This window comes from Pinus tabuliformis, chromosome 4_2, assembly GCF_031772625.1.
Source record: "Pinus tabuliformis cultivar Carrire ecotype Pingquan chromosome 4_2, CPIR1, whole genome shotgun sequence".
NCBI classification, from domain to species: Eukaryota; Viridiplantae; Streptophyta; class Pinopsida; order Pinales; family Pinaceae; genus Pinus; species Pinus tabuliformis.
The window spans coordinates 1,033,615,670-1,033,628,577 of record NC_142304.1 but is presented as its reverse complement, the minus strand read 5'-3'; the positions used below and the strand labels follow the sequence as shown (position 1 = coordinate 1,033,628,577).

General features: G+C 38.3%; 1 protein-coding gene across 2 annotated transcripts in view; it reads left to right on the top strand.

The window, feature by feature from the left end:
- The window catches only part of LOC149173144 (1,4-dihydroxy-2-naphthoyl-CoA thioesterase 1-like), a 58,265-nt gene that overhangs the window by 36,776 nt on the left and 8,581 nt on the right, over positions 1–12,908 (top strand). For both annotated transcript variants that reach the window (XM_089424512.1, XM_089424511.1), the window contains exon 2: positions 9,791–9,982. In XM_089424512.1, the coding sequence (XP_089280638.1) occupies positions 9,791–9,982 (192 nt within the window). The remainder of the gene's footprint in view (positions 1–9,790; positions 9,983–12,908) is intronic.

The window sequence follows — 12,908 nt, the reverse complement described above, 5'->3', positions numbered from 1 at the left end:
GCAATTAAATGTCCAGTTTGGTGACAATTGAGGCACCGGAATGGAATTCCCCAGAAATCCAAACGCTGAGTGAGATTGATGTTTTCCCACCTTAGTTCAATGTGGTCCGGAAAAGCCTCACCAAAGTCTTTTTCTATAAGGACCCAAGCAATCCTCTTATCCCTAGCTCCCAGACACCGAGGATCTACGTATACGAATTTTCCGATGGCATTACCAATATCAGTAAAAACTTCCTTCATCCAAAATTCCAGTGGTAGTCCGGGCAATTTGACCCATATGAGTTTATTTTTTGGCGTTTGCTTCAAAGGATTGAAGCCTACGTACCATGCATACATTGCCAAAAAACCCCGGTCCTTGACCCATGGCATTGCTACAATTTTCCTGAGGTCTTCTTCACTCAGAAAATGAAAACTATACCATCCTCCCATGAGTTTCACCACCGTAGGAACATACCCCAACAGGATTTTCCACTTCTTTGCCAACCACTGTCTCATCTCGGCTTCTTCAATCTCAGAAAAGTACCACCTTCCTACTAATGCCCTCTTCTGAAGACTTGTAATTCGATCGAGGAGCACGTTGTGACCAAATGAGAGAATAGGCACTGGAGCAATAATTTTTATGGGACGTTGTTTTCTACCACCCTTCCTTTCGCCACCTTTTTTCCTCTCGAGATTGTTTTGTGGCATAAAACCGGCTTCCAACCACATGTCACGTCCATCCCACATCGTATTTTGATTTGCATGGCATTGTGACTTAGCCGCCACTGTGGCTTGGATAAAAGCTTCATGTAATGATGTGTCAGACTCAAAGGGGTCCATCAGTCTACGTGTAATACAATGATGTCCTTCCAAGGTTTAAAACCTTCCCGCCTACCTAGGAAACCGATTGCAATCACTACGGTTCCCACGTCCCAACCCTCCTCGGAATCACCACCCTTGAGAATGTCTACGACACCAGATCTTGTACATGTCAGGTCAGGTACATTCCCATGAGAATATTTCCTGTGCCAACTGCAGGATATGTCACGACAGGAATTAAGTACCACCTGACCTCAAGTAGGCTCGTCAGTTCCCATGCCTAACCTTCCCTGGACCTTGCAATCGAAGGGAATGTCAACGCCGCCGAATCAACCACCTGCTTTGGAAATCTCCTCGGTAACTAGACTGTCCTAAAACAGTGAAGTTACACGTATAGGGTACAGGGGCAGACGTCAGGCGGAGCGTACTAGGAGACTGACTGTGGACACCCGTTACCTCCAGCCCGTGCCAGCTTATAGATACAGATTTCTTATAAAAAATAAATGGTTTGAAAGAACCCCCAGAATATTGAATAAGCGGAATCCGGTAGCAATCCTGCCCGGAAAAACCAGTCGATCCCAAAACCACTATCAAGACTGTTTAGGACTCAAGTCCCTCACAACAGCAAATACAAAAGCATCCCTGGCAAAACCACCATCTGTATCCTATTCTAATGGCTATATTTTTGCTGGGTCGAGATACGGAGAATAGGTTACTCCACTCAAACCACCATCGCTCCAGGATGTGAGTCAGTGGACCTGAGGGAACTAACTGTGTAATAGAGGGACAAGATAAGAGAAACTGGTACTTGCAAGCTAACATTCGGACATTGAGAATATTGGTCACTGGATAAATGGATTTGGCCTAAATAAAACCACTGTCCAGAGAGGTAAATTTGGGATCACTGAATAGCAGAAAAAAGCCTTCGTAGAACCCCTATCCTAAGGGAAATTTGTGAAAACTCTAATAATTTTTTTTAATTTTGTAACATTCTACATGGTCGTTGAATAACTGGTAATGGTCTCTGTAAAATCACTGACCAAAAGAGAAAAATGGTAATAACCCTAATAAATTGTTTAAAACGGAAACAGGCTACCAGAACCATTCAAAGGGGGGGACATCTTATAGGAAATTTTTGTAATTTTACTTAATTAAGCCAGAATATCCTTATGGCACAGAAATTCGTCCTAAATATCTGTAAATCAAAACTGCATTAAAAACCCCCAATTCAATTTCTTTCCCCTGCCCAAACCCTGCAATTTCATGGTATTATTTACTTTAATTCGCAAGGATGCATACCTTTTCCTTGTTGCGCAGCGACATTGTTGTTTCCAGGCCCGTTTCTGGTACACGCCAGCTGCAGAGCCAAGTGGATTCCAAGACGGAGCCTTGTTGCGTTTCGCCTCAGCTGATATATCTTCTTCACCGCCCCTGTCTGCTCTTTGCTCTGTAGAAAATGCGAGAAATTTAGGACACCATCAGGCGAGGTGACCGACTGAGCAGGACGCTGTCGACCTCACCGAGGACACTGATAAGCTCAGTGGCAAAGCTTCTTGTTTAACCTAATGATCTAAGGTCCCCCTAAAAGCCGCTCGTCATATTAACCCAATTCACCATTTGAAAAATTAATTATTTAATTCTAATATTAAAATATAATAACAAATCATTCACAGTAGTTCTGCAGTCCAGGTGGGATGGGGATCCGTCAACACTTATGTATTGTAACACTGCGTAGGATGCATTTAACATGGATACGACCACATGCCCGTCTAAATTGGGTTTCATAGGCAACCCCGGGTTGAGAAGCTCGAGGTGCATTATATTGCAAATTTTTTTCCAGAAGGAAAAAATGCTGGCTTTTATTATATAAAGTCAGTACATCAAGTCTCCATATTTCCAGATATGGAAATATATTGTGCTTATATAGTAGGCAATAATGTGACAGTTACCACAGCCTAAGTTGGAGTTTGTCTCAAATTGTCAAAAACATAGAAATACTTCCATCTAAAAAACAGATAAACTGAGCATATGTCATGTAGACAGCAATAGGAATAATATAGATGTCCAAAGTATCCAAAAACAAAAACAGGAATATGTGTCGGCTTTCAATAATGTACGAGATAAACCAAGAGACCATCCAGATTAAGCCAAAACGAAAGTAGAAAAGACAATGACATGGATCGGATGGAGAACGATGTCATCCTCAGCAATGATATTGTTGTTGACCTGCAAAGTGAAATGTATCATACCCACCACAGAACTAATACCAATTTTCGACATAGCATCTGCAATGGAGTTGTGTTCCCTGTGGATGTGTTGAAAGGTAATGTGATGGAATGATAACTTAAGATATTCAATGTGGCGGATCCAGCCCTGTAGATGTGGATGAGAGATAGTAGATCATGTCATTGATAAGAGCTTGTAAGTCTCCAAAAATCTAAATGCTTTGGATATCAAGAAACTTTGCAAACCATAATAAACCCCATAAAACCATAATAAACCCCATAATGACTCTTATGTATGTATGTGCCTTTTCCCCTGAAAATGAAACTATTAAAAAAATGCATTACACTGTGATTTTAAAATATAAATTCATAAGCAAGCTAACTATTAATTTTGCTATTAATAATATAATATTTTCATATACATTGGTCAGAGAACCTAGGTGTTATACAGCCCAGTTGGGATGGGTTTATCAACACTTATATTTTGTAACCATGCAGGGTGCCCCTGCACTTAATATGGACATTTGCATATACCTGTCTAAATTAATATGGACATTTGCACATACTTGTCTAAATTGGGTTAGATACGCACACCAGGTTGCAAAGTCCGAATTGCATATCTCGAATTCGCACAAATGGCCAACTATTCAATATTGAAATTGAAGATATGCAACCTCGAACTTCACAACATTGAGGTGGATATCAGATGTGGAGTTACATGAATTCGCATATTATTCATAAATGGCACACCGTTTCTTATATATTGTATCCATGTTATACAGGTAGATACTGCACTTTACGTGATCTTCCATGTGTATTAAAGGTGCCCTGCCTTATTTGATTCTCTTGTTTGCCACTGTGCAATGGTGTGTGCATGTGTAAAGAGATATATCTATCTTAGAGAATTAAATGTTAATCTGGCGCGAACAAGCTGCAACGGCCTTCTACTTATCCTTCCTACTGTCTGTGTAAGCAAAGATTGTGTTTGAGTTGTGGTATTGTATTTTAAGTTATAATATTTTTTTATTTTTGAGGATGAAGCACTGTTAATTCAAGCTTCTTGTGGGTTCACTCCAAGGTTGCACGAAACGGGGAAACGGGTACGAGTTTCCGAAACAGGAAGCGATACAAAACGTGACCTCCCCAAATTTTGGAAACGGGGAAATGCGAATATATATATATATATATATATATATATATATTAGGAATTTAAGAAATATGTGCAATCATAAAGCATATATGATACATTCTAATTTATTACATTATGATAAAATTGTCAATTGTCAATGCATAAACTATAAGTATCTAAATTTACATCACATTTACTCATGAATAATCACATAATGAAAATAGAAATATCCAAAATCAGCCACGAGAAATTTCTAATTTTTTTGTCTCGTGCTTGATTGGAGTCTCCTCCTACATAGTCGAATGACCTTAGTGCTCTTGATTAAATACAAGTTTCATACCCTAGTACCCTACATTCTCTTGATTATTGGGAGTCTCCCCTGCATAGAGGGCTTTGTTCTCTCGATTAAATACAAGTTCCATACCCTAGTACATGATAAAATCCAATGGAAACATTGCAATCCCCCAAATTCTGAAATCCTGAAAAACAGATAAGTCTGCTGGATTTTGAGTGAGATCTAAAATTCTACTTTCTCCATATGAAATCGAATGAGGGCGAAACCACTCTCAAATATCCTGAGTCATTTCATGGTAATGTTAAAAATTTAAGTAAAAGGATGACTTTTACTTTAAGAATTTAACATTACCATGAACTGCATATCAACACTAGGGCAAAAGTTCACTTTTATAACTTTAGACAGTGATCTGGAAGCAACTAGAAGTCACTAGGCTAATGTAAGAATAGATTAGAAAACAAATAATAATAAAAAAAATAAAAAAACACAAGTAAATGAAACGTGGCAATACGGCCTGAAACGCGTTTCAGGGCCGTACCAAACGCGTTTCATACTCGTTTCCGTACGGAAACGCCCTCCTACCCCCACGTTTCCTGCAACATAGGTTCACCCTCTGCACTTGGAAGGCATCATCCATGTGGATCTGCAAGGCATGAGTTATGTGGACCTGTAAGGTACTAAGGGTCATACTATACAGATCCACAGCAGGTAGAGGCGCAACAAGACTCAAGCCAAAATAAGAATGAACAAACAACCTTCAATATATAATGACTTATATATGTTAAGTTTTATAATTAATGGAGAGGAGCACATATTTATCTGTCTATAGTTTTGACAGGTGTCAAACTGAAATAATTGACATGACAGAGTACTTAAAAGTTAATATATACATTATTATGTATTTTAGGCTTGTTTATGTATCATTGGGCTGAATTTTGTGCTTTGTTAGTTTATATGGTGCTAGCTCTTTGAGGCTTTTGGGCTTAGAAAATTTATTATCTGTGGGTTCATGGGAGCTGTGTTCTGTGGGGCATTGTCTTTATAAGTATGGGATAAAATGGTGGTTTTGGTTGGTTTGTTGGTTGATGTACAAGGTGAACACTTTCAGACTTATAGGCTAACCTTTTAGTCAAGAGCAACCCTTATATAAGTTAACCTTTCAAAACCTTTCAATCAGGACCAACCCTTCGAAGGGTTCGTTCTTTCCAGACCAACCTTCTCCTCTAATGAAGAGTTGGCCTTTCAGAATCAATCCTTCTAAGTGTGTGCGCATTGCGTTGTTCAATCAATGCAAATTAGAGCCCAGCTTAAAGGCTATAAGTAATTATTTAGAAATCCTTCCTTGAGTAAAAGGAAAGTAGAATACATGGGTCAAGCTTTGCTCACTTAAGAATGAACCAAATTAAGAACTGGTATATCTTGTTTGCTTGTCGTATTCTGGGAAAATTCAAACTGTTGTGTATGGCATACTGTCGGGGTTAGAAAAGAAGTTAAATGGATCTATTACATTTGAAGAGTCAGCAATACTTGCATATTCCTTAACCCTATGGAAATAGGAAGGCATGGTCTTATGAAATGGTTTCCCATTTCATCACCCTTAACCAATCCCATCTTTCACCTCTTCTTTCAGGTCGATTTCATGGAATGCAAGGCATTAGAGAGCTCGGAGGATAATGTCTATCAGGCATATGAGCATAGACAAATAATTAGACAGTGACATGAACCTAACGCAAGAAAAACAAAACTACAATTCCAAACAATCTTTTATCTAAGATGGCCCTTCATTTGATTGTCCTATATAGCTGTTCAAAAGAGGTAATTTCAACCTGCTAAGTTTAATTCGTTTTCATTATGAACATTTAAATTCTTTTATGAAATTTCAGGTTCTTAGAAAGTGGAACTTGCCAGAACCAGAAATGTGAAACCATTTTCTAGACTATACATCATTTTGATCCATCCCCATATTTAATTTCTAAATAAATATGGTTCATCACCAATCAACTGATAAATCTGTTGACTGAATTAGCAAGAAAATAATTTTTTCTCATGATGTTTATGCCGCCATTATTTGCTGAACTGTATCACAAAACAAAACAATGTTGCTCTTTCATGACTTCTCCATGAAAAAAGCTGAGCCACACATTTTCTTGCCACCCACTTTCATGAGGAAGTCTCTGTAAACTTAGGAATGCCACACTCTTCTTAGCTTTTCTTTCTGTATATATGGTTTTCAGAATATCACCCATGTCTTTTTGAAATGTGAAAGACTTTCTATGAATTATATGCATCTCTTTTATTTATTGTAAATGCTATGTTGCATGAGTTTCTGGAACGCGGGAACGTTGGAAACTTGCGTACGGGTTTCGGGAACGGTTAGAGATTTCCCCAAAATTTACAGGAAACAGCTAATCAGAAACAATAATATTATATAATAATTTTTTTTTTAATTATATAATTTATATAATAATCAAAATTAATATTGATTCAAAATACTCAAATATTAAAATCAATTTAAATATATAAATAATAAATATATAATCTCTTATATATAAATATATTCTCTGGGTGTCTCTCTCCCGAGCCTCTCCATTTTATATATAAAATGTCAAGTTCATTATCAGTGCTCTGACATGTTTTTGTAGTTATTCTTACGAGAAAAAACAACTCTAATGTTTAAGCATTGACTGCCACATACAATATGCACACACTCATTATCAGTACTCTTACATGTTTCTCTAGTTATTCTTACGAGAAAAAACAACTCTAATGTTAAGCATTGACTGCCACATACAATATGCACACACAATCTTCTGCGATATATATACATAAACAACAAAAGAAATACTCATCAGCTTGACATCCCAGATATTGTACTTACATCAAGGTGCCACAAGCTTCCTTAACCCATCAAGAGATTGCTCCAGTTTCTCAATTAAGGATATTGGTGTTAAAGATGTCTTTGGCCCAGTGTTTTCAAAACCGTTTTTAAAAACCGGTTACCGGTCTAACCGGCCGGTTAGCAAGGCCGCCGGTCTAAACCAACCAAAAAACCCGGTTGGAAAGGCCATTTCACCATTTTTTTGCGCTAACCGGTGAAAACCGGCCGGTTTAGGACGGAACCAGCCGGTTTGTATCAAACCAGCCGGTTCTGTCCTAAACCAGCCAGTTTTGTCCTAAACCAGCCGGTTTTAGGCACGCCCAACGTAAAGTTAAAAAAGCATATTTTTTACTGTGTTTTAGGGGTTTTGGGGGGAAACTAAGGGTGTTTCAACCCTAACAATGTTGGAAATTAATGGTAATGTTAAATTCTTAAAGTAAAAGGATCATCCTTTTACTTAAATTTTTAACATTACCATGAAATGACTCAGGATGTTTGAGAGTGGTTTCGACCTCATTGGATTTCATATGGAGAAACTAGAATTTTAGATTTCACTCAAAATTCAGCAGACTTAATGGTTTTCAGGATTTCATGGTTTGGGGGTAAACAATAAATGCAATCGGAGCTCCAAATGATGAGCAAAACTCCTGATCTAGATCCCATTGTGTTGGACGATATTGATCCAACATCAGAATGGGTGGAGGAGACTGAAGAACCTGTGCTTGAGGCTGATTTTTATATCGACATGGCTTTAGCAGGGGATGAAGCAGATTATGTGGTGGCATCAGAACCAGGATCAGTAGCGACATCAAGGAAAGGCAAAGAACCAATGGAAGGCACTAGTCATGCAGGTCGACAAACTCGTGCGTCTATTAGGTCCACTTCTATTGTCATTAGTGGCATTGATACTGAGGTTGCAGATCAGGCTGAGGCATGCTCAGCCTCTGAACCAGATGATGTCTATGTAGCTCCTGATGATGATCCTGTGTCTAGTAGTGGTGATGAACTTGATGATTGATCATGTGTACACCGTAGACTTGTAGTAGGCCAATGGCCTCATAGCTTGAAGCATTGTTTTTGGACTTTATAGGCCATTTAGAGCCTCATTTCTTATGTATTTTGCTATTTTGTCGATGATATGTATTGCACTCGGTGCCATTTTGATATATTCACCTTTACATGGTATATAAATGAGCAAACTTTGCATATTTTGTCTCTATTGGCTTGGAATCATGGTTTTACATCTTAAAAATAGTTTTGTTTCATTAAAAATTAATTATTTAATGTATTTTTTTTAAAACCGGTTCGTTTAGACCAAACCAGTCCCGTTTAGACTGGTTCCGGTCGGTAAACAGGTTCATTAGGTGGACCGGTCCGGTCACCGGTTCCGGTTTTAAAAACATTGCTTTGGCCTTTCTTCCTGCGAAGGTTTCAACATAGGCTCATGTTTTGTGGGCAGTTCAGCGTACTTCTCTACAGGCTTTGTATTCCCCAATCCTAGGGAACGTCGGAACTCCAATAAAAACAGCCTTCAAAGCTCCCGGAACTTTCCCAAGCTCCCATTGAAGCTCCCGCTAAAAAAATAACGTTCCCATACAGTTCCAAAGCTCCCGAGAGCGCAGGAACCATTAGAACAGATTTCCCACTTTTCAAGCGTTCCCGTGTAACAAAATGTAAATGTAAAAGAGATAGGACTGCCACGTTCTTCTTAGTTTTTCTTTGTGTAGATATAGTTTTCAGAATATCATCCATGTCTTTTTTAATTGTGAAAGGCCTTCCATGAATTATGTGTAACTTTTATTTATTGTAAATGTAAGAGAGATCCCATATTTGTTTTCACTGACCACACCGATATTTGTTGTACCTTAATTTTGGTTTTTAACAGCGATACCGGGCTTTTCCAAGTCTGATTCGATTCCCCAGTCTGACTCTGCTCTTTAAGGGAACTGAGCCATATCAGCTTGTCTGTGTCTGACTCGGATTCGCAAGTAAAATGCAATTCAGATCGACTCGGCGAATGTGACTTGCGGGTTATACTTGATCATCTATGTATATCAGCCATGGGAAAAAACACTCATTTTACTTTGTTTTTAACCCAATTTAACAGCAGAATCCAGAAAACCAACAGACCTGTCAACAGTCCAGAATCCATGGTGTTTTATAGTTTGTGTATCATCTATGTGCATTTGAAACGAGTTGTTAACTTGTTAGTGAAAACTGCATTATATGGACATCGGAAACTTTCATATTAAAGAATAATATATTTTTCCCCTGAATTTTAGTGTTTATTTTATTTTTTATTTCCCAAGTCGATTCCTGCGTTTTTACTTTGTTTGGATCAACTCTTATCTTCAGCTTTGCCAGTCATTCTCCGAGTTTGAGTCTGATAACCGTGATTGTTAGAGCACAAGGTTTTTTGCATATTGGTATATTGCTTTTTGATATTTTATATGGTGTTTGTCCCAGTCATTTGGAGTGCTTCATGGAGGTATATCAGCCTATCTTGCTGAGAGTCTCGGAAGTCTTGGAGCTTACTTGGCATCAGGGCTCCAGAGAATTGCAGGAGTGGAAATTAGCACCAGTCATCTTCGGTCTGCCTCTGTTGGTACGGAAATTGAAGTAAAAGCAACTCCCGTTCATATTGGGCGCAGGTTACATGTGCGTATTAAATTATCTCCTTACATGTGCGTTTCTAAATAAAATTTATTTGATTTAGCCTTGATTTAAGTGTTTGGACCCACATTTTTGGTTTTAAATCAGAGGTTAATAATGAATTAATGAGATTTGTAGAAACATTTAGGAATGGAATTTTTTTCTTTAAGAGAGGGCTTCATTCTGAGGTTGCACCAAAATGTTGGCAATTAATGGTGACATTTCTTTCAATTTTTTTTTTCATCATTTTATTTAAATTTGTATTATTATTATCAATTGGTTTAGGATGTTTGGGAGTGGTTTCAACTTCATTGAATTTCATATGGAGAAAGTAGAATTTCATATCCTATTCAAAATTTAGCAGACTTAAAGTTTTCAAGATTTCAAGATTGGTAGGATTGTAGCATTTTCATTAGATTATATAATGTATGAGGATATGCCATTGACAGATAATCAAGAGCACGAAGCCCTTTATGTACTTTGATGTTAGTGATATTTCTGGTTGGACTCCAATATTGTGTCCTTAGCGAAAATGTACCCTTCACTTAAGAGTCAAACCAAAATCATTGATTAGGCATGCTAAGCTTTTCATACCATAGTGGTGTTGACTGATGTCCATAGAAAAAGTAATACTAATGATGAGAATCCCAATATAAACAATGGTGAGATTTTTTTGTCGTCATTTATTCATTGTGATTTCTTTGAATATATATATATATATATATATATATATTATGGTTCACAAGGCTCATATGGAGTTATTTTGGCTTTTTTGCCTCTTTCTGGTGTGAGACTAATCTCTCCACCCATCTGGTCATCTGTAAATCTTGCACAATTCTCTCTTATATGGTTTTAATCTGTTTTTGCTGTGGGCCTCCTGGCAATACGGTTTGCTGTATACAAGACCATTATATTTCCTTAATATAATCTATTTGGTTTTTTTTTCTTCTGAAAAAAAAAATATATAATGTTTCTCTATTTTCAAATTGGGGGGTCGAGTTTCGAATGCGTTTCTGTATAGGAAACATGTAACCATTTCCCATCTCATACGGAGGGATTGAAACTATGACCATTGCCAAAACATTGGTCATGTCTATATTCAAACCAACATCCTTACTTGTGGGGTTTGATGGTGAGTGAGCTTGTGATGTACCTTGCTTATTTCATAGTTTGAGCGTGATCTCAACGACCTCCAAATCTAATGCCTTGTGAGATCCTAGAATTTTGATTTCTTCTTTGGTATTGCATTTTTTTTTTCCTGAGATCATTCTTGGCTTTTTCATCCATAGAATTCAGCATATCTAGCCTTGACATTTGTCATGGCATCTATGCTATTCTCTCTATGCTCCTTCATCTGTGCTTCGCTTAGGACAATGGGTTTGTGTTGGAGGATGTAGACATCATCTTCTCCAACCCAATTCAGATTGTCCATACCCCTAGGCCTCCGTGCGCCATCCTGTTCAAAATTTTTGGGACAATCTCGCTTATGGTGTGGTTCCTCACAGGGCAAACACCAAGGAACTTCTTCTAGACTTTCCATATTTGTTGGGATCTAGGGGTTTGGGAATCTTTGTTCTTGGAGAGCCCAATTCCTATCTGCATTTCTACAAGGCTAAAATTGATTATGCTGCTGCCTTGGTGATAAACTCTCTGTTGCCCCCAATTTCTCTCTGGGTTTGTCATTCTATTCAATGAAGTAGTTTGATTTTGAATAGGGTTAGTAGGCAACTTCTCACTCAAGTCTCTTATGGGGTCGTGAATCGGGTCAGTGGTTTGCACAGTCCTGGGTTTCATTTCTACTCAAAAGGTAGATACTCGAGCTTAACCTGGTCAACTTTGGATGAGAGCATGTTTTCCTCGATCATACCTACCTAATCTTGTGGTTCTAGAGTGTTAGGGAATTTGTCTCTAAGCATGAGGCTGAATTTTGAAATGTCCTTCGTATGCATTCATGTAGTGAAGGAGAATAGTGTCATCCTTCGACTTGATTCTCTCTAGAATCATATCAACGGGCTTTCTAAACCTCTCGCCAAACTCTTTAACAGTATCATTATTTTTCTTGATTTTGTGGAGTTGGGCCAAGAGCATTCTACCATGCACAACCCATTGTTTCATAAAGGCTGCATGAAATTCTTTCCACCAGTGGATGCTATTATGAGGCAGACCAAAAGAGCACACCTTAGCTTCTTTTAAGGACAAAGAAATTAGTTTCATGTCAATGTTCCCGTGTCCCTCAGCTACACCTGCCTTTCTTACAGAGTTGTGAAATTCCGCTGGATGTTCCTCAGTGGTAATCATGTTATGGCCAATGAATTTCAAAAGCCATTTTTGTTATTTATCGGGCATGGCATGTGGGCCCCTTCGGATGCCTGTGACATCTAAGGCCTTGTAAATGTTTTTAACCCACGGGTGTTGGCGTGGCCGATGACTCTTTGGTGAACTGGCTGCCCTAACGTCTCAAATAAAAATCTGATATCGTGGACTACTTCAAGGATCCTATCTAAGGAGGCCTGGGATTCTTTTCTTAATTCCCTCTATGCACCTTTTCTGGGTCGTTGAAAATCAAAATCAGTTTGAGTGGAACTTTGTGTATGATATTTCTGGTGTGAAGTTCTCTCTTGGGGAGTCGCTAGATAAATTTTTTAAGGTCAGAATGGGGCGACACTAATCAAATTTGTGGAAGCTTACTTGTCTGGATTTCTGGGAAACAGACCTTGCTTCTAGGAAATGGTACCAAAATGTTACCACTTGATTTGCATACTTACATAGGCAAGGCTAATATTCATGACAAATCGAGGGCAACCTGGAAGGGGAACCACTGTCACCTCGGCTCCCACTTCATTGCTTGTCTGAAATGACGATGGGTCACCTAAAGGGGGTTTACCCTAAAAGGAACCTCTATACTACAGCACGTAGTCACTACAAGTGTCAA